At 39.3% G+C, this 26,036-nt stretch overlaps 4 protein-coding genes across 9 annotated transcripts; 2 read left to right on the top strand and 2 right to left on the bottom strand.

Annotated features, from left to right (window-relative positions):
* The first annotated feature begins 1,944 nt into the window (after positions 1 to 1,944).
* scg2b (secretogranin II b) lies at positions 1,945 to 5,096 on the top strand. Its single transcript, XM_004079225.4, has 2 exons — positions 1,945 to 2,089; positions 2,525 to 5,096. The coding sequence occupies exon 2, from the start codon at positions 2,542 to 2,544 to the stop codon at positions 4,336 to 4,338; it is 1,797 nt and encodes a 598-aa protein (XP_004079273.1). The 5' UTR covers positions 1,945 to 2,089; positions 2,525 to 2,541; the 3' UTR covers positions 4,339 to 5,096.
* Positions 5,097 to 5,245: 149 nt separating this feature from the next.
* On the bottom strand, positions 5,246 to 9,504 carry ap1s3b (adaptor related protein complex 1 subunit sigma 3b). Of its 2 annotated transcripts, XM_004079223.5 has the most exons (6): positions 9,362 to 9,504; positions 7,003 to 7,181; positions 6,788 to 6,896; positions 6,538 to 6,675; positions 5,875 to 5,936; positions 5,246 to 5,711 (listed from the first exon to the last, which is right to left on the bottom strand). In XM_004079223.5, exons 1-5 carry the CDS (start codon positions 9,362 to 9,364, stop codon positions 5,895 to 5,897), a joined length of 471 nt encoding a protein of 156 aa, XP_004079271.1. In that variant the 5' UTR covers positions 9,365 to 9,504; the 3' UTR covers positions 5,246 to 5,711; positions 5,875 to 5,894. The 2 variants fall into 2 exon arrangements, with proteins under 2 accessions (XP_004079271.1, XP_004079270.1); XM_004079222.5 differs by lacking the exon at positions 5,875 to 5,936.
* LOC101171281 (dehydrogenase/reductase SDR family member 12) lies at positions 9,125 to 13,132 on the top strand. Of its 2 annotated transcripts, none has more exons than XM_078935090.1 (11): positions 9,125 to 9,290; positions 9,731 to 9,806; positions 10,116 to 10,249; positions 10,320 to 10,402; positions 10,482 to 10,577; positions 10,691 to 10,772; positions 10,852 to 10,913; positions 11,037 to 11,141; positions 11,608 to 11,698; positions 12,512 to 12,649; positions 12,750 to 13,132. In XM_078935090.1, exons 1-11 carry the CDS (start codon positions 9,239 to 9,241, stop codon positions 12,905 to 12,907), a joined length of 1,077 nt encoding a protein of 358 aa, XP_078791216.1. In that variant the 5' UTR covers positions 9,125 to 9,238; the 3' UTR covers positions 12,908 to 13,132. The 2 variants fall into 2 exon arrangements, with proteins under 2 accessions (XP_078791216.1, XP_004079269.1); XM_004079221.4 differs by lacking the exon at positions 9,125 to 9,290 and adding an exon at positions 9,403 to 9,542.
* A 3,244-nt stretch (positions 13,133 to 16,376) lies between these two features.
* Positions 16,377 to 25,828, bottom strand: LOC101170875 (cullin-3-like). 4 transcript variants are annotated; one of them, XM_020711051.3, is made up of 16 exons: positions 25,407 to 25,828; positions 24,545 to 24,742; positions 24,313 to 24,426; positions 23,290 to 23,450; positions 22,997 to 23,111; positions 22,671 to 22,899; positions 22,423 to 22,568; positions 22,128 to 22,304; positions 21,871 to 22,041; positions 21,634 to 21,741; positions 19,643 to 19,767; positions 19,446 to 19,548; positions 19,193 to 19,327; positions 18,861 to 19,047; positions 17,028 to 17,173; positions 16,377 to 16,919 (listed from the first exon to the last, which is right to left on the bottom strand). In XM_020711051.3, the coding sequence occupies exons 1-16, from the start codon at positions 25,464 to 25,466 to the stop codon at positions 16,788 to 16,790; spliced, it is 2,307 nt and encodes a 768-aa protein (XP_020566710.1). In that variant the 5' UTR covers positions 25,467 to 25,828; the 3' UTR covers positions 16,377 to 16,787. The 4 variants fall into 4 exon arrangements, with proteins under 4 accessions (XP_020566710.1, XP_004079267.1, XP_078791194.1 ...); XM_004079219.5 differs by having other exon boundaries at positions 19,452 to 19,548; positions 25,407 to 25,777; XM_078935068.1 differs by lacking the exon at positions 25,407 to 25,828 and adding an exon at positions 24,973 to 25,103.
* Between the last annotated feature and the right edge of the window lie 208 nt (positions 25,829 to 26,036).

The raw sequence follows: 26,036 nt of genomic DNA, 5'->3' as shown, positions 1-26,036 counted from the left end.
ATCTGAGATTGTGGGAATTGAAGTAAAATCTCATCTGAAATTTTAGACACATTTTTCAACAAAAAAACAAAGACTAAACTAGCAGAATTCTGCAAATCTATTCAGCATTAAATACATTATTTTTGTGTTTAAGTAAATATGCTGCATACTTTTTCAATCTTTGTTCTTCCTTTGTGTTTGTTTTGCTTCTCCACTCAAATTCTTTCTCTGAAATTAGAATGAATCAGATTATCCTTCAGCCAGTAGAACTATGTATATTACCTTGCCAGGTTTTGCCCTTTAAAGTCTGCAGAAAGCACACTGCTGCCAGAACATCAGCTCCAGAAATAAAATGAGCTCTGTTCTTCTCTGAATGAACGTAGCAAAGAAGCAAAGCTGTAGAAGTCTGCTTTCCTTATTAAACGATTAGAAGGTTTTGTTTTAATAATTTTAATCAGCCCTGGAAAAAATTGTGATTTCTTTTTTTAAAGAATGGCAAATGTTAATTCAATTAATTTGCAGCGTAGTCTGACAACTGACATTCTTTCTTTGTTGTCTGAACATTTAAGTATTGTAATGAAAGAATTATGATGTCGAGCAGGAAAGAGCACATTTAAGAGTGACTATAAATATAATTTTCTCACTTCCAGCTGTAATCCTCAATAAAAAAAGGCAGATGGAGGTTAAATGTTTGTGTTGTTATAATGAGCTTGTACAGCCTGTACAGAGTGATGCACACAGATTACGCACGACGAGCCCCGGAGAGACGAATAAAGATTCAGTCAGTGAGTCTCCCACCACCGGCAGTCTGCCGAGATTTGGATTTCGAGAAATCTGATCCATCAATCATCCCTGCGCCTAGAGAGTAACACAAATAAAAACACAGACAGACACCCACACATGTATGACAACCAAAGAGACTTGACAGATGTGTAACAGATTCCATGTCTCATGACTGGGGCCAGTTTTTATAGTGTCATGTTTGAAGAAATCCCATCATCTGCAGGGGAAAAAAAGACTACATCAACCCCTATAGGATGTATTTAGATTTAAAAAAAGCACAAACAATGTGTTTTCTTTGTTTTTCCAGAGACATTTTTGGCAAAGAACTTTACACAATTTGCATCATCCTTTTCACATTAACATGCTTGTCACTAAGGAGGAAGTGTGTTCATTAAGCCAGCGCCTTAACGAGTTTATTAAAAATGAAAAGACACTTGCATCAGAGAGCTTCCAGGCTGATTTAGAAACACCCTTATTGTTCATATTTCAGCCATGTTTTCATGATGCTCCCCATAGATCAGACCATAGAAGAGTTTTGAAGCTTTTGATCTCACCATCATCTTTCTTAATGCTCATCCATGACCTTTAATCAGCTGCTGGCTCGCTGTGGCCCCTCTATCTTGTCAACCTGCGGAATGCCGGGGCTTTGGCCCCCAGCCGGCAGGAGGGTGTTTATCACCATCTCTGTCAGTAAGGCAGGGAGAGAGGAGGGGTTGAACTGCGACAGCAGCTCTTCGGTGTATGTTTGAGCCTGTGAGTCATCGCTGGAGGGTTTAACTCTTTATGCGCTGCAATGCTGAAGTCTGTCCAACTGTTATTGTCGACAATAAATGCATTTAAGCTATTTTTAAAAATGTCTGTAATCATATAACTTCAAGAGTGAAGGATGACATAATAAAAGCACAATTAAGAGGATGGCTTAAATGTGACCGTTTTTCTTTGCATCAAGAGGTTATTTATTTATTTATTTTTGTAGAAAGCTAATCCATGCATAGTCCACATTTGTGTGCACGGTTCCCTCGTGCTTTTCTTATGGATCTTTCCAGCAAATAGCTTCTTCAGAGCTGAGCTACAGGGAGTACGGGGCGTGGGGTGGGGGGGTCTATTTTTAATACAACAGCCTCCTTATGCACAGCATTCTAAATCTGAATCATTTATATGGGATTTTTGGGGCCAGCTATTGCGTGTGCCGCGTGATGACGCTGTGGTCAGGTGTTACCTCATATAACAAGGGGAGCTGTCCAAGTGCTGAAAACAGAAGAGAAGCAGCGCCGCTCGTGAGGAGATGCCCAACACCTTTTCTACTGTCTGAACTTTATAACCAAAGGTAAAAACATACATTTATCACTATATTTATAACTACCTGTCGTTTTTTTAAGTTCGTTTAAAAAAATCCGTTAGATTGCATTTATTTTTTTTGTGGTATTTTCTGAATGAATGATGCGGTGAGACGTTTCTGCCGCAATCTGCCGGGGTTTCTGAAATAAAATGATATTTTTTAAAAAAAAATGAGCACAAGGATGTTATTGATTATATCTACTAACATAAATCGGATGTAGAGGTTGCCCCTAACAACGACGGGAGTGACTCATCCAGTGATGTCCATGAATCTCCTCACGCATATCATTCAGTTTGCGACGCGTAAAAACAAACCGGATCAAAACAGACGCGAGTACGCCTCGATTTTAACTAAAATTCTGACTTCAGACCGTTGTTGCTCTTTATGTGCGTCGCTAATTGTGATCAACTCTTGTTTTTACAGGTGATAACCTGCCTACAATGCTGCATTTATACCACAAGTTGCCCGCCGGAGGAGCCGTGGTCCTGCTCGTCCTGCTCCTTTATGGATGCGCCGTAAAGGCTGCGTCACTCCCCCGTCACTACAGGCTCCGAGGCGGGGAGAGCGATGCGCAGCCCGCGTCCTACGCGCCCAGCTCCGACATGATCAAAGCCCTGGAGTACATTGAAAACCTCAAACAACGAAACGGGGGTAGGGCTGAACCCGTGGATTATGACGAAGTGGAGAAATTCAAAGTCCTGCTTCAGCTCGCCTCGCAGCAGGATGAAGGACCCGGGGACCGCCAGCCTGCTCCCGACACGCAGAGACAGGACATTACAGCGGAGCAGCTGATGAAAGCCATGCTCAAGACTCTTCAGGACCAAGCTGGGAAAGAGGTGAGGCTCAGCCCCGCCTCGGATGTCAGGAACGACCAGCGGCTGCACAGGCACCGCACCAAAGACACGGAGATGCCCGAGAGCGCTCCGGCAGACTACAGTAACTTCCCCAGAGCCCACAAGAAGTACCCCTTGATGTTTGAAGATGAGGAGAATGCAGACGCTGCCAAGCGGACCACAGAGGACCTGGATGAGCAGTACACGCCCCAGAGCCTGGCCAATTTAAGGTCCATCTTTGAGGAGCTGGAGAGAATGCCCGGTCTCCAGAAGAGAAACGAGTTTGTTGAGGACGGGGACGAGGCGGATGATGCCTTTAGTCCAAGAAACCAGGCTTATGAGGATGTGGCTGGAGGAGAGGAGTGGGTCCCCGTGGAGGAGAGGGAAGAGACAGAAGAGATGGTGAACAGGAGCCACGAAGAGATGGAAAGAGCCCTGAACGACCAGGAGGAGCCAGAGAGGGATGAGGTAGAACGCAGGGCCGGCCAAGACCAAGACGATGCTGATGATGACACCAAACTTGTAGATTATTACCTTCTGAAGGTCCTGGAGATGAGCGATCAAACACAGAAGAGGGACCAAACCGGGGAGCAGAAGAAACGACTGATCCGCCCCTCCATCGTGGATCCCCGAACAGTGAAGGAACTGTTAGAGCTGTCTCTGAAGCTCCACGTCCCTCCCCAGGATCTAATTGATATGCTGCTTACAGAAGAGCTCAAGAAGCTCCACCGCGATCCCCAATCTGCAGCCCGCTACACCACTGGCCAAACCCCCAAGATCAGATACTTCAGCCGCAGATTGCCACTGAAGAGCAAACCTGCATCGGATGACATGGACAGGGAGGATTTTCTGGACATCATTGGAGTGGAGACCATCAGTAATGAGTACCCCGTCGTGCAAAGACCCATGAAGACCCCTGACAGGCTTCCAGCAGCATCCAACCCTTCTACCAACGCAGGTCCAGTCAGGATCCCCCCTCCCTCCGGGCGCAGGGAGAACCTCTTTTTGTCCGAGCTCAACAAAATGCCTTTGAAACGCCAGGCCGATGGAGCCGCTGATGAGGATGAGGACGATGGGGACGTGGAAGATGAGGTGACCACCTACCTTGCAGCTAAAATCCTCACAGAGTACCCCAACACCATTGCCAAGCGGGACACCCAGGCGCAGCTGAAGGGACAGTTCCCCTACGAGCTGTACGAGCGCGCCATGAAGGATTACATGGAGGGAGCGGAGGAGGAGCAAAGGCTGGTGGCCAAGAGGGAAACCGAGGTAGCCATGGAAGAAAACGTAGCCCCCACAGAGATGCAGGGGAAAGAAGAGGTGCCCGCCAAAACCTCTCCCCCCCAAGTGGTCAACGAGGAAGAGGAGAAGGAGCACCGTGAAAAAAACGTGGCAGGGATGTAAAGTGACCCCCTGCAAGAAGCATCATTATGAATATAGTATTTATAGTTTGGTGGATGTGATCTAGTTTACAGATTTCTATAGCTGGTAATAATGTCACCCTAACAAAGATAACTATAGCAATCTTATAATAGAATCTTAACAATGGAAGTCCCTACTTGCTGCAAGAACATTCTAGAGATATTTTATTGATACCACAGGAGATTAACATCATAACACTGAGTGGATGTGAGTGCTCAGTATATAATCCCAAAAAGTAAATTACACTCAAATCTGACTAAAGTTGTGTGACGCTGTTCGTTTTCAACTAATGGTGTTTGTAAACAGCCCTATATTTTGAAATATAACCAAGTGGTGTTTGAAATTTTTTTTATTTTTCCTGTGTTCAACTATCCAATGACATTTGTGAATATCCATGTAAATGCTGAACAACATGATGACAGGGCCTTTGACAAATTCAGGAGGAAATGTATTGGCGGGAATGCTATCAATGAGATTAAAGGGACTTTTTGTTGCTGGGCAGAAGACAAGTGTTGCTGTGACTCGAAATGTATTCAGGGTCGGTTGATTTATTGTTAAACACAAATTATTATCTCCAGGGTCTAAATATCAGCCTGTCGCCTGCCTTCTAACCCTTTCATACTGCAAAGCTCTGTAATGTTGGCCTAACTGTGGTTGTGCTCTATATTCTCATTTTTAAACCATTTTGTACATGTTCAACAATGTGTGATTGATGAAAGATAAATAAAGCATCAGATGTATTATTTTTCTTCTTGCTGAGTGGTGTTGCCTTATTAATCTCACACAAAAACAGCACAGCCAGTCTGGGTTACCTGTCACAGATTTGAGTAGCGATAATCCACGTTAATCCCTATTGGAACATGGGAAGAATAAAACTCAGAGCAGATAGTTTATCAAAATAAACACTTTAATCATTCTTTAATAAATTGCACATTATAAAAAATGCTCCTCACACCAACAATATCCCACACACATTTGAAGATTTAAAAGTGGATGAAAATGCAAACATGGATGACATTTTTTTGAACATTCTAAATAAAAATTCAGAACTAGAATGTTTTGAGGGTGAATCAATTCTCTGACAGTAACATATCATCATCATATATAAAATCCCCCATCAGACATCATTTTGAAACCCCAAATCCTAAGTATTAAAAAACACACTCAAGCGCTTTAGGCAGGCTGCAAAGGCACACAAAAGTTAGTTCTTCTTGTTGAAAACAATCAGTTTAAGGCAAATTTATACTCAAACGTATTTGACACATACTGCCCATCTGCCTCCTCGATGCTTTTCTTCTTTATGTCCTTCTTTTTTTTTTTTAAAACGCAGGTTTACTCATGTACTCCTCCAGAGTCTGAAAAAAATTACACACAGAAAAAGAAAATCATAATTTTCTGCTAAGATTAGCCTCAATGGTGCAAATGCTAGTCACAGACACACATCTACACACCGCCTGTTGACAATGCTGAGCACACCAACACACCAAAAAGTTCACTAACACAAGCAGAACATCTAACCTGTCTGTCCATATTCAAGGTCATCCAAACAGCTCCACCTCATACCACTCACTGCTGTCATCCTGAAGTGATAATGGTCAGAGTGAATGATAGACTACACTTCATCTAACGTTGGATCATGTTCAAAGTGTTAGTCAGCCCTCCTCTGAAGCACAAGAACAACACACCCAGTGAAACTACCGTACCACACAGAGCTATGAGCCTAAAGGGGGAACTGGAAGCGTCAGCCAAACACTCAAGTTCACTCCGAATACCAGGAAAATAAAATCTGTCTCTCCCTCGCATTAATGCGGGTGGAGGGAGAGGCGGATATGGACCCAGGAAAAGGCAAGACAAACAGCAGCGCAAGCACAAATCTATAAAAAAGAGGGAGGAATAGCTAACGGCCTGTTAGCTATGAGGAAAACAAAAGGAATGAGGGGCATTCAGCAGCATCACCATTACCTCAACTCACTAATGGACGATGACTACATCACACTCACACGATGAGCTCATGTTCTCATAAAGCTTTCACAAGAATGATTATTGTTTAGTAAAACACCAAAAACCCAACCGCTTTAAAATACCCACACCAGCAAATAAACAAATAAATACCACATGTGATATCACGATTGACCGTGTGTGATTGAGATCCATGTGTGCGTTTGTGCCAGTGCATCTCACCTCCTGTAACATGTCTGAGGCTTCGATGCAGCGGTTCACCATCTGCTTGGAGGTCTCCTGTATCTCCCCTCCCATTAAAAACTCATCCAGGATAAAATAGGCCTTCTCAAAGTTAAAGATTATGTCCAGCTCACACACCTGAGAGAAAAAAAGATGCACAATGTTTTACAGGTTTGGGTATTTTCATCCAGAAAACAAAATGTACATGATTGTCAAACTATGCAGGTATATTTAATTAAGTTTGATGTACATTGCCAAAGTATTTGTCCAGCAGCTCCACATATCGATGAATCACCTCCAAAGCTAACAGCTCATTCTCCTGGTTTTCTACGGCCAGGCAGAAATATAAGCTTGCATATCTGTAGAGAAAAAAGGAAAGTATTTTTCTAGCTGTGAAAAGGACCGTGGTGATCTACTGACAAACAGTTAGAGCATCCTCAGCAAGGATGTGGTGGTGTGACTCGCCTCTTGTAAATAATCTTAAGGTCTTTCCATTGGAGGAAGTTGCAGCTACGTGGTTGCCGTGCCAACACCAAGGTAGTCATGTCCCTGATGATCTTCTTCTTTTCACGTTCAGTAATGGGCGTGAACCACTTCTGCAGACGCAGTTTCCCCTGACGACTGAAGAGCAGCAAGAAGCGCATCTGAAGATACAGACAGTGTCACATCAATCCTTCCAGCTTGGATGAAATACTTCCAGACTGTTCATGTGGCTTTAGTTTATAGCCTCTGGTTACTTTACTATTTATTGATCTGTAAAACAAAGATTTTCTGCATATTTATACTATGCTGGATATATAAATGAATTTAACTACTAATGCTGTTTATCCTAAAACCAATGTCCTGTCCTTTAAACCTTCAAAAAAGTCAAAATATTTAAAATATCACAAGGTTTTAAAACAAAACTTAAGAACCAACCACAGATGTGCAAAAATACACAAAAACTGAACAACATTTTTGATCATATCATGAAAAATGAATTAATTGATATCCCAAATTGCCAACATGAGGGAAAGAAATTACTTTGCAAGTCTTTTATAAGCTAAAAGCTTGCATTTAGGAAGTTGGAATGAAGATTCCTGAAAATATGAAAAACAGTTTATGAAATTTCTATTGTCCTCCAAAAACAATCCATATATTTTGCATTTTTTTTTGTTTCCTAGTGTTGTGCAGCCCTATCAGAAGGTCTCTGACAGCACATATATATATAGAGCTACAACACGGAGATTCCTTTCAAATTTGCTGTTGTTACTGTAAATGGAGGCTTTTATTTTGTAATCAAGAGTTGCGAAGTTGAGATTTGAAAATTAAACTTGGTGGCCAAATCCGGTAAAATGCTTCTTCAAAACGTGGTGTCATGTTTTGTGTATATAAAAGAGGAAATGTGATGTGAAGTCATCTGCTTACAGTGCAAATGAAAAACAATAGCCAGCTGGTAGTTAACCTCCTTAGTTTTATAGCAACGCCAATCTCATGCATAGTTTTAAAAATCAATGCATGATTTTTTTTTTTCCAGAAAATTTTGTTATTTACAAAGATAACAAAGGTTTGCAATCTTAAAAATTGAAATACTTAATGAGATCTGTAAAAAACTGTGAAACTTTTAATATGCTGCGCAGCCCTTCATGAAATTCACAGACACCCAGCAGTCTATTTAGAATAGTGCATTTTAAACCTGTGGAACAGGAACTGTGGTGAGATTAACAATTCAATTCCGTGTAAAAGAAAAGAAAAACTCTGCAATTCTGAGTTTCTTTAGGTCCCACCTCTAAATAGTAAACCAATCAAAAGGCAGGAAGCACACAAGAGATCAAGGTGTGGTTCATTACATTTAGAGGAGATTAAGACTGAGGGAAAGGTGGAGCAAAAACTGCTGTTTTTGATGGAAAGGTATAAAAAATGATGGCTTACAAGATACACAAGCTCGGTAAAAAAATACACAGAAAACAGAAAAATATGGCCATTTTAAGGAAGCTCTTAAGGAAGTTTAAGCTTACCATTTCATTTCTCCATATCATTTACAAGTAACATTTCAAGCAAAACGGCACAATAAGAAAAAAACTCTAAAATAAAAAGGGGATCAGATCACTACAAATAGGAGTGATCTGGAACATCTTTCAATTATGAAAGCTGTCATATTATAATCTACATTCTTCTACTACGCTATAAACCCCTCTGATAGATGCTACTGCAAGAAAAAAAATCCATTTGCAGCATCTTTAGGTTGATATGCTACATTCTGCAGAATCCAATTTATTGTCATTTTTACAATTAAAGTCACCCCGTTCATCAATAAATCAGTGATCTCAATCCAAATAAAAATTGATCACCTAAAACATGTTTATCGACGGTTATCCAATCATCTCAAAGAGTTATGAGGGCTTCACATTTTCAAGAGGAACCCGGGGGAACATGGGAAGACTTTTTGTACAAAAAAGCCTGTCTTTTCAAAATAAGAGTCCAGTGACGTCAGCCTACAGGCAAATTAATATGTGAAGTATTAAACTTCCTGAAGGGCAGGACAAGAATTTAAAGTGACTTAACCTGTTTTACCTAAGCTCGACAAACGCACACCTTGCTTTTGACTTTCCTCAAAGATAGAAAACACAGCCTTAACCAAAAAAGCAAGAAAATGCGTGTTTTATTGTTTTCTTTCTTAGAATGAAAGAACCCTTTCCATTAAAAGAGAAGGATTCCGGAGATGCGGGCTTCGGAGTTCGCTTCCTGTCTGACAGGGGCGGCAGGTGCAACAGGTGAACAGCCTCGGTGTTGTGACGCTTTCATACAGTCATTCGCACAAAATAACCTCAAAACAAAGACTTACCATCGTAGAAGCGGCGCAGGATCCACACACGATTACAAAACAAGCACTTCACCCCAACATTGGGTCAACAAGCAGTCCCGCTCAACACATTTCTGCTCCTCGTCAAGTGCGGTCGGTCAGTGTGAAGTAGTTTGACTCCGCCCACTGCCAGGCGGAGGAGTGACGCGTCATCTGCGCTCAGGTATCGGGATGTCTGACGTTTCAGCCTGAACGCTCCGCGTTAGTAAATGTAAATACGGGAACCGGCTAAACATTAACTTTAGGGGTTAGTGTAGTTTCCATGTACCGTCGGTAGGGGGCAGCAAACGCTTCTCCATCATGTGACGCTGATATGTTTCAGTCTCTGATAAGAAACTGCTCAACCTTCAGGGCTGACCATCATTCCAAACATGTCTCTTTACCGAGATGCCATCTGGTTTTTGAATGGGATCCACCACTATACGAGGTTTGTCATTTATTTAAATGTTAATCTGCATTCTGTAAAAATGAGAAAAGCTTTCCTGCCAACTTTATAGGATTTCATTTATTCATTGGCAAATTATTACTGATAGAACAATTTTCATGCATTGTATTTATTAACATATAATGCTAAAATCACAATGGCGCTTGCATCATGGCACACACTGACCTTTGTGTACATTACAATAGCTCTATTGACAGCTTTTGCTTCCTAAGAATTATTCATATATGTATCAGAGTTAAAACGTGTAAACAAAAAGGAAACAATTAAGTACTCAGAATATGTTGCCTCCAGGAAGGGGTATGAGGCAGCAGCTCAAAACTTTGAGCCCAAGGACTTGGAAGTGTCTGTTGTGGGGCGATCCTTTATGATTACAGGTGCCAACAGTGGAATCGGCAAAGCAGCAGCCATGGCCATAGCCAAGAGAGGTACATGCTCTAGAGTCGTGCCACTGTAACACACTGTGGTTGAAGTCAAAGACGGGTCATTTGTGTTCAGGCGGCACGGTACACATGCTGTGCAGAAATAAAGAAAGAGCAGAGGAGGCCCAGTCGGACATCATTTCTCAGTCTGGGAACACGGCGAGTGTCTGACATTTCTAGATGGCTCTGAAAAACAAAACAAAATGAACCAGATTAAGAAATGTATTTGCTTTTCTAGGAAGTGTACGTCCATGTTGTGGACATGTGCCAGACTCGTAAAGTGTTGGAGTTTGCTGAAGCTTTCAAAAAGCAGCATGCATCCCTCCATGTCTTGGTATGTGTCAATAATCACCTATTTTCCTTTTATACATAAAAATGACCAGCTAAAATGCCATTTCAGTCATGAAGAATGAGATTTTGAATGTGACTGTTAAATATATGCTGCAGATAAACAATGCAGGGTGCATGGTGCACAAAAGAGAGCTCAATTCAGAGGGCTTGGAGAAAAATTTTGCCACCAACACTATGGGTGAGATTTTCTTCTAGCAGCCACAAAGTGTCATGTTGTGTCATTTTATAATGCTTGTGTTGCCTTTTTGTCTTTCTAGGAGTGTACATTCTCACCCAGACCCTTGTACCACTTCTGCAGAAGAGCCGTGACCCCAGAGTGGTATGATTATACACACAACTACAAAAAAAGTCTTCATCTGGATCTTGTGGACTGCATAATGCCACTATTGTGCAGGCTGTTGTTTCAGCTCACTGCTGTTGCTGTTATCTCCCCGCCTGTTAGATCACTGTGTCCTCTGGAGGCATGCTTGTCCAGAAGCTCCGGGTAGTTGACTTGCAGTCAGAGAAGGGGCACTTTGATGCTGTCATGGTTTACGCACAAAACAAGGTAAAGGAGGAAGACGTGACCATCACTAGAAGAATCACAAATCAGATTTTATTTGGAAAGCGGTAGATAACAAGGTACTCTTCATCCAGATGATGGAAGTAGTGATCAGTAAACTGTTTTGAAAGTGGCATGCAATGTTTGTTTTTGCTAACATCTGGCCACATGGTGTTTGTATAACGGAATCAAGCTTTAATAGAAATTGACAGTTATGCTGCCTAAATTATGAAATTTGACTGTGAAAATTCATGGCGACACAGACGGACTCAGCCATCACGAGTCTTGACTTTGCCATCACTTTTCAAACCTCGTGACTAAATGAAATTATTTTCATTTAGTCCTTTCAAATCAACAAAAATCTGTGATGTCAGTTCAGTTTCATGGCCGTTACTCCAACAAATTAACTTTAGGGATTTTGTTTTGGTTGTTTTCCAGCTCACAGAGATAACAGGGTGTCGTGTCTTTTCAGAGACAGCAGGTGGTGCTGACAGAACACTGGGCTACAGCTAATCCGGTCATTCACTTTTCTGTCATGCATCCAGGATGGGTCGAGACACCAGGTACCCTGTCAACAGGCTTCCTATTTTTCCTTCCAAAATTGTTCTCTTTCACCTTTTGGCTTACGCTGATTTGCGTAGGTGGTTTGGCAAAGATATTTTTGCAGAATGCTCTTCTTGACACAACCCTGTAGTATTATTAAGTATTATTTTATTAATAGGTAAAGTACAACATCTTATAAATAATTATTAGCATTACATTACTTAATCAAAAATGTAATATTTCTATACTTTTATTACTCCATCATCCATCTTCTTAACCCACTGAATCTCTTTCGTGGTCACAGAGACCGGTCCTTACTGTTTTGGCAGAGGAAGGGTGCACCCTGGATAGGTCGCCAGTCTGTTGTAGGACCACACAATCACTCACACACACTCAAACCTTGGGAAAATTTAGAGTAACCAATTAACCCATGAAGAATGATTTTGGACTGTGGGAGGAAGCCGGACTGCCTGGAGAAAATCCTAGGATGCATACATAGAAAATGCAAACTCCACAAAAAAAGATCCCAGCCAGGATGTGATTCAGGGCCTTCTCACTTTGAGGCAAAGGCGCTAACCACTGCATCACTGTCAGGACTCCTATTTCTCCTTATTTTGTCCACAAACAGAAAAAATGATTCACTAATGATTTTGTGTTTTTCTCTTAAGACGTTTTTTAACATACGACTGAGTGCAGCAGAGTTTCTGTGTGCAAGAAAGGTTATAGGTTGCATTTATAATTTCAAATGTTTGTCATCAGTGTTTTGCTTAGTGGAAGAATAATCTTTTACGCATCACTTCCTAACTACATCCTTTTGTCATGTTTTTTTCCAGCTGTGTCTTCATCAATGCCTGAGTTTCACCGCATGATGCAGGGCCGGCTGCGCACTGCGGAACAAGGAGCTGACACCGTTGTGTGGTTAGCCCTGTCCAGAGCTGCTGTTAGAAAACGCAGTGGTCAGTTTTTTCAAGGTAAACAAGACAAATTGTTTGCAATAAGGAAGACCGAACACACACAGCTTCTCTTTGGAGCGTTACTCATTTCATATTTTTCTGGCTGTTTCCATTGCAGATCGTAAGCCTGTTCCCACCCATCTTCCTCTGGCTTGGACTCACAGTTCTCATCATGAGGTTCAGACTTTCATAACTCAGATGGAAACTCTGGCCCAAGCTGTTCAGTCAAAGCCTGATGAAGAATTTAAGGATTCTGTGGAGCTGTGCGGACCGTAGTGTGTCTAGATTATGCTATTATATCACTAATTTTAAATTTCAAAAAAGCATTTATGGAATTTGCTATGAAAAATTCAATTCTCATTTTAAGTTTTGGCTTATTTTAATGTAATGCCTTCAATGACTTGCATTATTTAAATCAGATTTGATCTCAGTTGGCCTGTTATAACAACTGTGTTTGATCTGAAAATGTCATCAGCTTCTGATTAAAGTGTAAATAACTGGTTTGGACTGAAAATGTCTCTAAAATCAGGCAGCTTGTGGAGGCTGGTATTAACTTCTGAGTGAGTCAACCATGCAAACAACTGTGCGAACAGTCATGTGAAAACTTCACGATGCGGTTGATCTTTTCAGCGTGTCGGAGCTGAAGCAGCCAGTAAATTGGTTGATTGTGGAATGAGCAGTTTCTAAAAGAGAAGCCAAACTTGTGAACACATGTCCTATTCAGTTTGCAGAGATCTGCAAACTAAATTTTAATTTGATGTTTTGCTCATGTATTCTGCAACGTTTCAGAACCAAGGTGATTTCAATGTGGAACAGGGAAAAAGAAAAACGTGGAAAAAAGGATAAGTAAAGTTATTTAAGATAGTTAAAATTCAATTTTCCACGCAGAGTGGACTGCTATGATAACAAAATTACTCATTTGAAAAAGAATCCAACCTTAAAAATCTGAATACATGAATTTATGGAATTATTGCTCTACAATTCAGTTATATCACAACAAATTTGACATCTGTCTTTACCAGGGTGACAAGCATAAAACTATGAACAAAGTCCTGTCAAAATAAAGAAATGAATTAAAAAGATGAAATAATTACATTAGATTAAAAATAATAAATAATCTCTTAGTGCCTTGAAAATACAAGATTGTGTCGGGAAGGGCCTTAGGCGTAAAAACTCTGCCAAACCACCCGTGCAATCAGTGAAAGCTGATTCGCTGTGGCAATCCCTAACACGATTAGCCGTAAGGTGAACACTGTTAAAAATGATAAATAAAACAGTAATGTCAGCACATGAATGTAATAAGATGATAAAGATGCAAGAATTTAAAAAGTTTTCAGATACGTTTTAGTAATACCTATTGCGTAATGCTTTAATGACCCTGGCATTAAAACTGTTCCTCAGTCTGTTTGTCCTGGACTTTTTTCCCAGAAGGCAACACCTCAAACAGGTTTTGACCTGAGAGGAGTTACCCAAGCTATTGTTTGCTTTTTCTAAGTTCATGTCTTATTAATGCTATGGTGGGGTAAGAGGAGACTATGAAGAGAGATTTGTCATGAGACAGAGAGAGACAGACTGCAACTATGGCGTAGAGATATATACGAGGAGTTTAAAGGGAACAGAGTGGGGAAATGTCTAAAAGCTTCAGTGATTTGCTGCTCTTTTATCCCTCCATTGTGGCTCTCTGGCTTTGAAAACAATTAGAAAAAATAATGGGTTAGTAGTTTTAGTTAAGTTGCCATTTTTGCATAGATTTTAAACGTGTCAGATAACTGAGCAAAATCATGCACTTATTGATGCCCTTAAAGCACATATTCTTATTTTCTGCTGCACAGGGATGTCTAGTTGTTGTGTAGAGTCACATTTCTTTAAGTATATAGTTGCATTTAGATTGATAGATAAAAAAATTGAGTCTACATCAATGTCATGCGTAAAGGAGAAAAAAGGATGAAAGCGCAGCAACTTGAAACTTGCTGGGAAGAACTTTCTGTTGAAAGTAAAAGAAGTTTGCATTGTAATATATAGAAAACATATCACTTCATCACTAATTTTCACTATATTTCAACAATTGTAAATATAAAAAATTACATTTTGTAAATGAATGCCTCCAAGGTGGAACTTGGTGGCTCCCGATGGGTTTTGGTCAGTAAGAAACTGGACCAAATGGCTCTTTTAGCATTAAATGTGGTAGACCCCTGATCTAGGAAGAGACTTAGCAGTGCAAGTTTTTTAATAGTTGAATTAAAGACATGGTTCAGGGTCATCCTGGCAAATCTTAACTGTGGGGAATATTCAAATATATCCATCCATTATCTCTACTAGGTGTCTGCAACCTGAAGCTCTGGAGCCACATGCAGCTCTTTCATCCCTTCATAGTGGCACTCTGGCTATAAAGAAAAACGCTGATGATATCAATTAATAAAGGGTTTGTAGTTAATTTCTGTTTTGAATTTTAATATGCAAGATAGCATAACTGATAAAATAATGGTAAGGCTGGTTATAGAATAAGCTTCAAGCACATATAGATTTATAATAATAAAAATTAATTCTACATCTGCATTGTCATGTTAATATTTAATAGTAAAAGGAAAAAAGGATGACAACACACCAAAGTCACAGGGATGGAAAATGCCATGTTTGCTTTCTTGCATTTTTAACTCAAGTAGATCTGCTGTTGCAGGAAGATCATTTTTGACACATCAAGGTGTATTTTATTTTGAAGGGTATGTATGTGCTGCTATCAAAAGTAAGGTATATTTTAAAATAAAATGCTTAATGGTCACAAAAACATGTATTTTCCTACACAGTGATTTTGCAGCCCTTGCCAGGTTTTGGTCAGTAAGAAACTGGATCAAATTTCTCTTTTAGCATTAAACTTTGGAAAGCCCCTGATCTATACTCACTTCAAACTACTGGGGTTACTGGATCCCAGGGTGGCAGCCAGAAAACTGCACCCACTGTTTTTCAGACCGTGGGAGGCAGCTGGAGAGAAAAAATTCACGCGAAGAGAAAACCATCTTGTCTAAAAAAAATGGATGAGGTCTGCCGTCTGGACTGAAGCTGCTTCCACAGGAGAGTCTGAGTCTGACAGCTAAAAGCTTTGCATCCCAATCTACTCAGGAACTTTCTAGAAGTAACAAATAATCTAGAACCCAGGTCTTTAAAAGATGTTTGACCATTTTATTTAAAGACACGTTTAATTCCAATCTGGTTTGAAGGGTAAAACAATGAAGATAAACTAATATTGAAGAAACACACCCTTTCCTCAGAACTCCAGCTGCAGCCATTTAGAGGAACGTAACATGTCAAAAGTTTTGGAAGAGTCCAATGGTTACAGAAGCCAAATGACAAATCTTGAATGGTTTCATTACCGGTAATTAGTATTTCTATGGGACTAGGTGTTCCTAATTTCAGTTTAAATTATATTAAAGTGAAAAAAAAACCATCTGTTGAATGTCAAAACGTTGTCACAGTTTTCACCACAGATTTCTCATCCAGGTAATTTGGGTTTTAGTGCTGCTGAAATAGATCATTAAGGCAAACTCTCTGTGGTTAAATAAAATTGTTGAAATGAACACATTTGGAGCTTCTAAAGGGGAAATCTTGATTTCCAACTCTTACAAAAACATAAAAATGAGGCTCTGTAATGACACACTCCCCTATTTTTCACCTGATACTGAAGCTGTTCCCTGCTTCAAGATAAAATACACAGAAAAGCACATTTCAGCAGGTGATTTCTAAGACAAACCACAGCAATGATACTCCTTTATTTTTGTAAGAATCCACATTTGCTGTTTAATAATTTTATTATGATACATTATTGAAAAAAAAAATAATAAGGTGGTTCGTTCACATTTTCCCAAGGGATTCCTTGCAAGTTCCATCTCTACAAGGGTAAAACAGTGAAAAGCTTGAAGCCGGATCCATCCGTGCTAAAACTCACAGGGAACAGGAAGACTTGGCCTCGTTCGAAGTCAGAAAAGATCTGGTGGATGTTCACGTCTGTTTTCCTTCCCACTTGTGTATGTTTACGGTGTTTAATATATACTTTTGCAAAGGATGATGAAACCGATCCCCAGTGCTGTCGCTACAGCTTCGGTCCATGCGCAACATTGATGATGAGTCAAAGAAAACTTTTGCCACTCTCAATAGTTCCTTTTTATGCAACGTAGGTGTACACTTTACGATCCTCTGGCGTCCTTGCCAAGTATTCTCTTTCTATTAGTCCTTCTATCCGTTTTTTGATGACCACAGGGCTTGGAAGAAAACGTGCTCGCAGCTGCTGAGTCACCTGAAGGAACAGTGACAAAATATTAGAATTAAGACTTTAATAGAAAAAAAAAAAACATGAATTTCTTCCTAGAATCTAAATAAAAGGGGTGATTTGTTGGTTCATTACCTCTGCCACCAAGACATTGTGCTGCATTTTCTTCCTCGACTTCATGATTCGGACAATGGCCGCCTCAATTTCATGCTTTCGGTCATCATCCACTTTCTGTCTGGTCTCCTTCCGCTCAGGGTCAGATTCACCTTGTTTAGCAGCAACTGTTACAATGACACCAAAATGAACACAAGCGCTTAAAGATTTTTTTTAAAGTTCAAAACCCACTGTAAAACGATCGTACAAAGCTTTTGATTTTAGACATGGGGGAATTTAGTCTTGGCACATTAGGAACTTTTAGCTAACCAGAGAACAGCTTAGATGCGCTGCCTCAGACAGCAATCATCCAAGTATATTCTACATTCCCTCGCTAGATTTCAGTTCACTTTTTTTGTCTCGCTGATCTTTTTCAGGCAACTGCAATTGTTGAACAATATGATCACAATATGTTTGACAAATTTTACACAAAAAACTAATTAAATTTATGTTTTCTGTTGCTACACAAAAAGTAAACATGTTGAAGTTTTATTAGTTTTTGTTTTGTCTTAATCAAAGATGAAGTCTTTGAAGACTTTACCAAAAATATTTTATTTCTTTTTAGATGATTTAATTTTTTCAATTTAGTTGAATTGTGTCTGTTGGCCACTTCCCCTTAATCCTGTTTCCTAAATGTTGTTATTACTTCTATTTAAGCCTAATTTTTCATTTTTCAAAAGTGACTGAAATCTGAAAGTGAATTTGTCCTTCAATCCAGACGTCATTAGAAAAGTGTTTCAGTTAGAAATATGACTTGGACTAAACTCTGGGATGTTTGGCTGTTAATAAACACAAACCTTGAAGGAGAACTAAACTGTTGACCTCTGATTTCATCAAGAAGATTTAAAAAGGGTTTGACGTGTGCTCGTTGTGGTTTAAAGACGTTTAATAGGGAAGACTCATTGTACTTTAACACAATGCATCATGGGAGATGTAGTGATGCCAGAAAGACCCGCTTCTCTGAGCTTCGTTCTTTTGTTCACTTGTTCCACGGTCTGATACCGGATCCCGCTGAAAGCTACACCGCTAAAGACGAGCTTTAGCTGGTATTTTTGTGGGAACTGAGAGACTTTACGAGCTAAATTGGAACAAGGAAGTGAAGACACTAACCACTTCTGATTGGTCAGACTGATGGCGTACGATTAGGGGTCCAAGAATGATTGGTGGAGACAGGTAAAGGGGCGGGACTTTTCCGAAAACAGAGCTGAAGCTGCAGCTAAATCGCGGTACCGTCATTCTCATCTAAATGTCTTTATTATAATCAAAAAAACACAAAGAAAAAAGTATTTTATGATCTTTCATATTCCTAACTTCTCCGTGTTTTATCAGGGCCTGTTTGGATGTACACAGAGCTGATATCCTGGCGATGGTAAATCTTTATAGATCAGTGAAAATGGATAACTTCCCACTGCACACCTGACCATATCTCACGGCACACTAGTGTCCCGCGGCACACTGGTTAAAAAAAAAACACTGCTCTACAGAAATCTATAGAAAGTAGTCTATAAAAACATTTCAAACAAAAGAAAAAAATTGTGAAAATGTCCATCACGCTCTGAAACACATTTTTAAAGCGTGTAGTGAGGGGTTTAACAGCCTTAAGAATGTCTAATCCTACTTTACAGATTTTACCTACTGCAGGTTATTTATGGAACATATATCTCCCGCAATAAAGGAGGGAACACTGTCTATGCAAAAATAAACAAAATCGTTTTTTCCTTATCGTTACAGACAGCTGTGGAGAGAAGAGGCTGTGAAGTGAATTCACACATAGGATCAGAATAAAACAGCAGATTATTCAAACTCTTGACTTACCCGTCTGTATTTTGACCCTGTGCAGTTTGGAAGTGAACTGATCGTTGACGGTAAAAACATGGCCGCTCTCGATCTCTTTAGACTTTGGCTCTTTCGTGAGAACTCGCTGAGTGGGCTTTCCACAAGCTAAAGACTGCAGAGCTCGCACCAGTTCTCTCTCTGGAATATCCGTCTCCTGCTGAATCTCCTGCACCATGCGTTATAATTGGGAGAAGTTGCGTTCAGGAGTAAAACAGAATGATCATCATAGTCTGTTTTTGCTAAACAACAATGGCAAAAAATAAAGAAAATAGCTAAAAACACGGACAATAAAGAGATATATTGTTCTTCACCTCAAAATTGAACTTGTCAATGTTGTTGAAGAGCATTAGGATGGTCATCTGGAAGGTGGAGACCTGCAAAATGTGTTTTCGGGTGTTGGAACCGGTTACCTGGGCTCCTCCAACACCCACCTCAGAACCGTCCTCCTGCAGAGTAGATGGATGGGGATTCAAGGAAAACAAACATGGCACTTTTAATCTTAAATGAAAATGAACTTGACTCAATGCAGCCGTTAATTTTTGTATTTAAGTTAATTGAACATACATTTACCTTTTTTACAGCCCCATAAAAAGTGGCATTCAAGTCTGCTCCACCCATGTGATGCTGAAGTGTCAGCTGTCTTCCACTGTGCTTGGCAAGGTAAAACCTGAAGAAATTTAGCAGAAGATAAACATGCAGTGAACACAAAGCTGACTTTTCTTCTCCTCTGAGCAGCAAACGCGTGGATAAAAGTGCATTACCTTCTAAAGACTTCAAAGGCATGTCTTGGGGCAGGGGGGATTGTGCATTTGGGTGTTGCAGATTGTGTGGGCCAGTAGCCAGTAGTAAGGACCCTCACTGTGAGGTCCACACCACTCAGAGACGCCTGCAAGACAAATAAGGAAAAAAGAAATCATTATCAAAGCATCAACAAACAGCGTCTGACAGAGCCTGAAATCTGTTGTCAGCTATCTACACCATTTTGAATTTGAACTGCAGTCTTTTCCAAAGACACTGGGTGGCGGTGTTCCATGGTAACTGTCAACACTTCAATGTGGTCTACATCTAGTATTGAAATACAAACAGTAACTATGATCTCTTAAGAAAAACCAGCTAAAATATTAGACAATAACTTTACTGTCTTGTTAATATTATTTCATTAAAAAGCATTTAATTAATTTTGAGACATTAATACAGCTTTAAGTTAATGACTAATAAAAGTCCAGGACAAAAACAGAAACAGAAATGGTTTATAAAATATCTAAAAGAAAAATGGCAGCCGTTGTTTCATAGACTATTTTGTATTTTATTGTGAAACTTTTCTGTTTTAAATATATTTACCTCTATAAACACTGCAACACAAAATGTATGAAAGAATATTCAGGGTCTGGTTTGTTGTACATAAAGCAGTGGTCCCAAACATTATTTTTAGGCCACAGACCGGTTTAATGTCAGACTTTATTTTCATGGACAAACAGAAAGTTTGTGTTAATATTTTTGAGCTTCCGGTTTCTCAAAAACCTATTTTTTAAATGAAAATGCGACTACAAGAAATTTTGTTTAATTTTTTTTTATTTTTTTTACATATGACGAAGATTAAATGAAAAAAAGTTGATAATTTGTAATTACTGATACAACATTTCATGGAACACTATTATAACACTGAGACCTATATCCAGTCTCAGATCATCTTTCAGGGAAAAAATATTTTTCATATTTTCTTTTTACATACATTCTTCTAATTCTTTGTGCTTTTTTTATTTATTTATTTACACAGAGGAACATTTTCTGTGCTCATGTTTCTTAACAGATGCCTGCATAATTCAGCCTTGCTGTAGGAAAAATTATAAATGTCCCTTTGATTAAAACTTAGATAAAATCTTCATTCTTTGTAAAATGTTTATGGCTGGTTTAAACTTAAGACTTTGTGATGAAGATTTTCCCTTTAACGTCAAAGTGGATGCTAACAACTGGACGCTAACTTTAGCCGCGTCCGACATTTAAGGTGTGATGGATAAATAAAGGATCACAAATTGAACACAATCGTCGTAAAATATATTTTCTAAATATAATAATAAACATGAATCCACCATGTCTGTTAGTTTATTATCTGCGTGTGTGAAACATTCAAAAGTCAGTCGCTGCATTTTAGGCAGAGCAGCTTCTAGTACGTGAAAACAACTGTCAATAAACAGGAATACGACTGGTTTTGTCTGTAAATAGTAACTTGATGTTTTTTTTTTATTTTTATTCGAAGGCTCTTCTTCGGTTTCCTCACTGGCTCTTATCTCCTAAAATAAACTTTCCAAATATGTTTTATTGTTTGGTTTGTATTAGCTTTTAAGCTTTGAGCTACCAACTGTGCGGTCCGAGCAGCTGCTGAAAGGGAGGTGACGCGTCAAGACAGACGGATGCGATGAACAGAATCTGGTAGTTTTCCAAAATAAAACTTCCTTTAGTATCAGAAAATAAACAAAAGGGAAATAATTGAAGTAATCGTATGGATTCTTTTTTTCTGTCTGCGGCCCGGTACCAAGTGGCCCCAGGGGTTGGGGACCATCGATATAAAGCAAAACAAAGCTATTCTAAAAACACTTTAATTCAAAAAATAGTAATAATTACAGTCAGCTATACTAAATTTGTACTAGAGAACTAACTAAACATATAAACCAATCTTTTCCATACTTTGCAAACTATGAATTATAATGTAATAATGACATTCTAGGTGTTACTTTCCCTCAACGAGCCTTACCGATGTTGTTTGGATGTGTTGCCTGAACTCATCCATGGTAGTGTTTGAGATGCTCATATCTCTGAACATCCCTTCCAGTTTGGAGGTGAACTGACAGCCGCATTCTGTCTGCAAAGAAAAACAACAGAAAGCAAGATGTTATGTTGCTGATAAAAATTGAAAAAAGATAAAACGGTGATAAAGGACATGCTTACAGTGCAAATGACAAACAGGAACCAGATTGAAAAATTGTTTCACCTTTAGCTTAGAGATCATGTTCTTTTCTGAATCATCGGAAACACTCTTGTTGCTGAGAAGCCGGCGGCCCAGATGCTGCTTATAGTATCTTTCAAAAACATCCTTCTCCTGCATGAACCTGAACAACACCATTGCCTTGTCAAGAATGGACTCCACCTCTTGTTCAGTCAACTAGGAGGAAAAACCACAACAGCGAAGAGTTTCAGAATATGTATACATTCCAGAAAATTGTTTCCTTAAAGCTAAATGCTAAATACCCCTTTGACTCCTTTCTTGAGCTTGTCATCAATGAAGAGAGACAAATACTCCGGAGAGCGGGAGTTGAGGTTTAGGAAATACTCAAAATCTCCAGCGATGGTTTGTTTAAAGAGTCTGTCATTATTGAAAGACTCGATGAGGAAGTGATCAAATCGCGTCTTCAAGTCTAGCAGACCCTGTTGATGAATTACATTGAAAAAATGATTTTGTATATCTTTTGTAGGAAGACATTCACAGCTATTTAGGTCTTAATGAGGTTTGATGTGCTTTGGTAACACTGGTCAGCCAACATACCTGGATGTAGTCGACAGGGTTCTTTCCCTCTCCTTCTTCTGACACAAGAGCCTTGCCTTGTTCTCGTAGGTAGGAGCTCATACACTCACACATTGTTTTTAGGCCATTTGGCACTCGACTGAACAGCTTATACATGCATGCCAGGTCTGAGAATGTGAAGCCATCAAAACATTATAGAATATGTTGTAATCATTGTAGGTTGAATAGAAAAAAGAAAAAAAAGGGGTCACCAATGAAGTAAATTGTACCTTCTGTCTTGCTGTTTTTGAGCATATGGACCAGGCCAGAGTTCTCCATCTCAACAATTGTTTTCATGTGTTTAGAAATCAGTTCCCTCTCCACCACCTTCACAATGGGCTCTTCTGTAGACTTGTCCAGACAGTGCATAACTCGTTCAATCTCCTCGTTGATTCTGGCCTCTACTTTCTTAATGTAAACACTGGCACTGTTTTCTGCAAGGAACTTTTGGCTCTCCATCTGAAAAGACACCATAATGCTTTCTGTTTGCCTTTAAAAATCATTAGAAAAAAAAAAAGATTAAATGGTAAAAAAAATAAAAAGTGGATTCACTAACCTGGAAGAATTCCGCTGACATATCTAAGAAAGGACCCTCAAAGTCCTCCTCATACACAGATCTGCCATCCAATCCAAGAATCATCAGCATCTGGGAGGCATTTCTGATGGCTCCCCTGTAATAGTCAGTGGATATTTAGTCATATATCTGCAACAGTTTCAGTTTGACAAATAACTTCCTATCTATTGTAAAAAAAAAAAACAAACTTTTTTTTAAAAGGCACCCTACAAACTAATTCTTTATGGGTTGTTATCTTTAAGTGTGGTTTTAAAGAGAAAAAAAACCGTGCAAACCTGTCTACAACCTCGCCTTTCCTCTCCCGTGCAATCATGTCCAGCAGCGTCTGCCGCAGATGGTCTCGAATGCAGCCGTATCTCACTACCTGGTCCCTGAATATAATGAGGCCAAGGTTGTATACATTCTCCACGTTATTTTGCTGAACGTAGACTCTGTCCTAAAAATAAGAATGAAATCATAAAGACAAAACACATTAAAGGCATAAATGAAGTATTTACAGCAATGTTTTGTTAGTATTACAACCATTTCCAGCCAATTCCCAGGCAGTTAGTTTATTTGGGCAACATTATTCCTTGTCCTTTTTATTGTCTTTCAGTAAAAAAAGTTATGTGACTGAAATACTTGTTAACTTTACCTTTAAAGTTTTTATGTGGAACAGTATATATATGGTAGGTATTTACAATGTGGAACATCCAAGGGCTGTCTGTAGGAGAGCTAACGGATCACTGATGTACTCTGGATAAAGCTCAAGCTGATCTGATATCAAGCTTCACAAAGGATCTGCTTCTAACAGTAGAACTTCACAAAAGATATTGTGGATTTAATAATCAAGAAACTACCCAAACAGAATTGTCAACTCAATCATACCATCCAAATTTAAATGTGGAGTGTTTAAGGTTTTTACCTTTTACATGCCTTCACTCCTATTTATAAATCAATACTTGATAGTGCATGGAAAAAAAAAATCGGTGCACTGTCTTCAAAACATATTTTCTCATTCTGCACATAATTTTCGGCCCACAAGATAAGATAAATTTGTTTAACTGACTTGTCTTCAGCTTACATTTGTAAAAATGTTTGGGCTCCCGTGACAAAAATACTACCACACACTGAACTTCCTGTGAGGGACTAGATCTGCCAATTTTAACAAAAACAACTTCTGCAAAAAGCATTTTAAGATAAAGAAGAAAGTTAACTTTTTTTTTAAATAAAAGCAAGGAGTTAGTCACAGCGCATAAAATTTGATTTTACCAAAATAACATCAAAATGTAAAATGAGAACCGCATAAGTAAACCTACCATGTACATGAGGATGTCTCTGATCATAACCATGGCAGTCTGATGGTCATTCCAGGCTTGATTTAATGTTTGTAGAAAATTATTATTTAAGGAGTTTAGGACATCTTCTCTTACCTGGGAAAAAAAGTCTCATTAAGTTACTTAGTTAAACAAATAACTCTACAATATCATAGTTTTCTTTTTGTCATAAGTTCATAGCGTCTTTTGAGAATCTGGAAAAATGTCCACTTACTTTGTTAATGAGGTGCTCAGTGACAACCTCCCTCAGGCCAGTGTAGAGTCGCTCCCCGTGCTTGTGCAGAACCATAGTGTAGGCATTCCTGTAGAGCTCCTCAAAGCTGAGGCCACTGTTGTTTTTCCTCTGAATTTCCTGGATGGCACTCTTCAGAAGGTCCCAGATGTTATTGACATATTTCTCATCCATTGTCATCTATAGAAGAAAAATGGATAGATTGAAATGGAATGTAAGCCATGTACTCCAGGTAATCCTTGCATAAGGAGGTCAATTCAAGGGAAATGAGGTGTAATTATTTTATGAGGTGTAATTTATATCATTATTTTAAACATAAAAGAAACGATACTGCAGAGTAAAATAAGAAATATCTGTTAATTTTGATAAAACTACCGTTGCTAGTACCACAGAAAGACGACTCAACTTACCCCACATGTACCGAGGTCTACCGCTTTGGATAAATTGAGCAGTCTTTGATTCCAGGTTAAAACTCATGGAAGTTGAACTTTAACATTAAACCGCAAATATCATAATAATACTTCCTGTTTGCCTTAAACTTAGCAAAGTCTGCTAACGGGCCCGCTATCAGCTAGCTTGTTTGTAACACTGCCCCATGACAGAAGTTTCCTACACATATTAGCTTACGAAGACAGTAATCCTTCAGACAAGAATAGAAACAACCTATTAATACAGCTAAACGGCTCCGAGTTACTTTACAAGTTATTCCGTTTTCGCATGACAAAGCTATTTTTCTCGTTTGAGTAGCCAGTTAGCTGGAAGGTGCTAACGTAAAGAGCTGTCAGCCTCGATTCTCGAATGTCAACGTTGGCCTTCTAAACTCAAAACTCCAATAAATACTTACAGGAAAGGCTCGTATCCTCATCTTGGTGTCCTTTTTGGTGCCGCCTTTAAGGTTGGACATGATTACTTAGACCGACTTTGTTTTATAAGTTGGCTTATAGACTGCATGAAAGGCAGTCGCTGTATTTTTTCTGCGCCAGAAGAGCCAAAGGAAACAACAACGATCTCCCCTTGGCTAGAGGATTTCAATCTGTGTCTATATTAGCTATGTCGCTATTCAGATTTTTTTTTCTTGTCTTTTTTTTCTCCCCCTCCTTGTGTCTTGGGTAATGTTAGCTTGAGTGCAGTGATGGCGGCCGACGGTCTCCACTGCGCAATGCGGAAATCTCGCGATAAAGAAAAAGTCAAAACATGGACAGGTGCATTCCACAGGTTGACGTTAGCCGGACCTTTTAGCAACGTTGTCAAAGGCAATTAGCATTCTTTACTTAACAAAGCACCTCCCGCACACCATAATTTAATGCAATTTAGACTGTAATGGATGCAGCAAATGGTCCATGGCATAAAATTAGCTTTTTTATTGTTCGTAAATGTGTTTTTTTTGTGCCCCCAATAAAAACATCTAGGTTGTAATAAGACAGACTGAGATAAAACAAGCACGACGACAACATAGGTGAGTGAGTGAACTTCT

The sequence above is a fragment of the Oryzias latipes genome, chromosome 17, assembly GCF_053564925.1.
Source record: "Oryzias latipes strain Hd-rR chromosome 17, Olatipes_Hd-rR_3.1".
Classification (NCBI taxonomy): Eukaryota; Metazoa; Chordata; class Actinopteri; order Beloniformes; family Adrianichthyidae; genus Oryzias; species Oryzias latipes.
The sequence above is the reverse complement of the archived record's forward strand: the minus strand, read 5'-3'. Positions and strand labels throughout refer to the sequence as shown.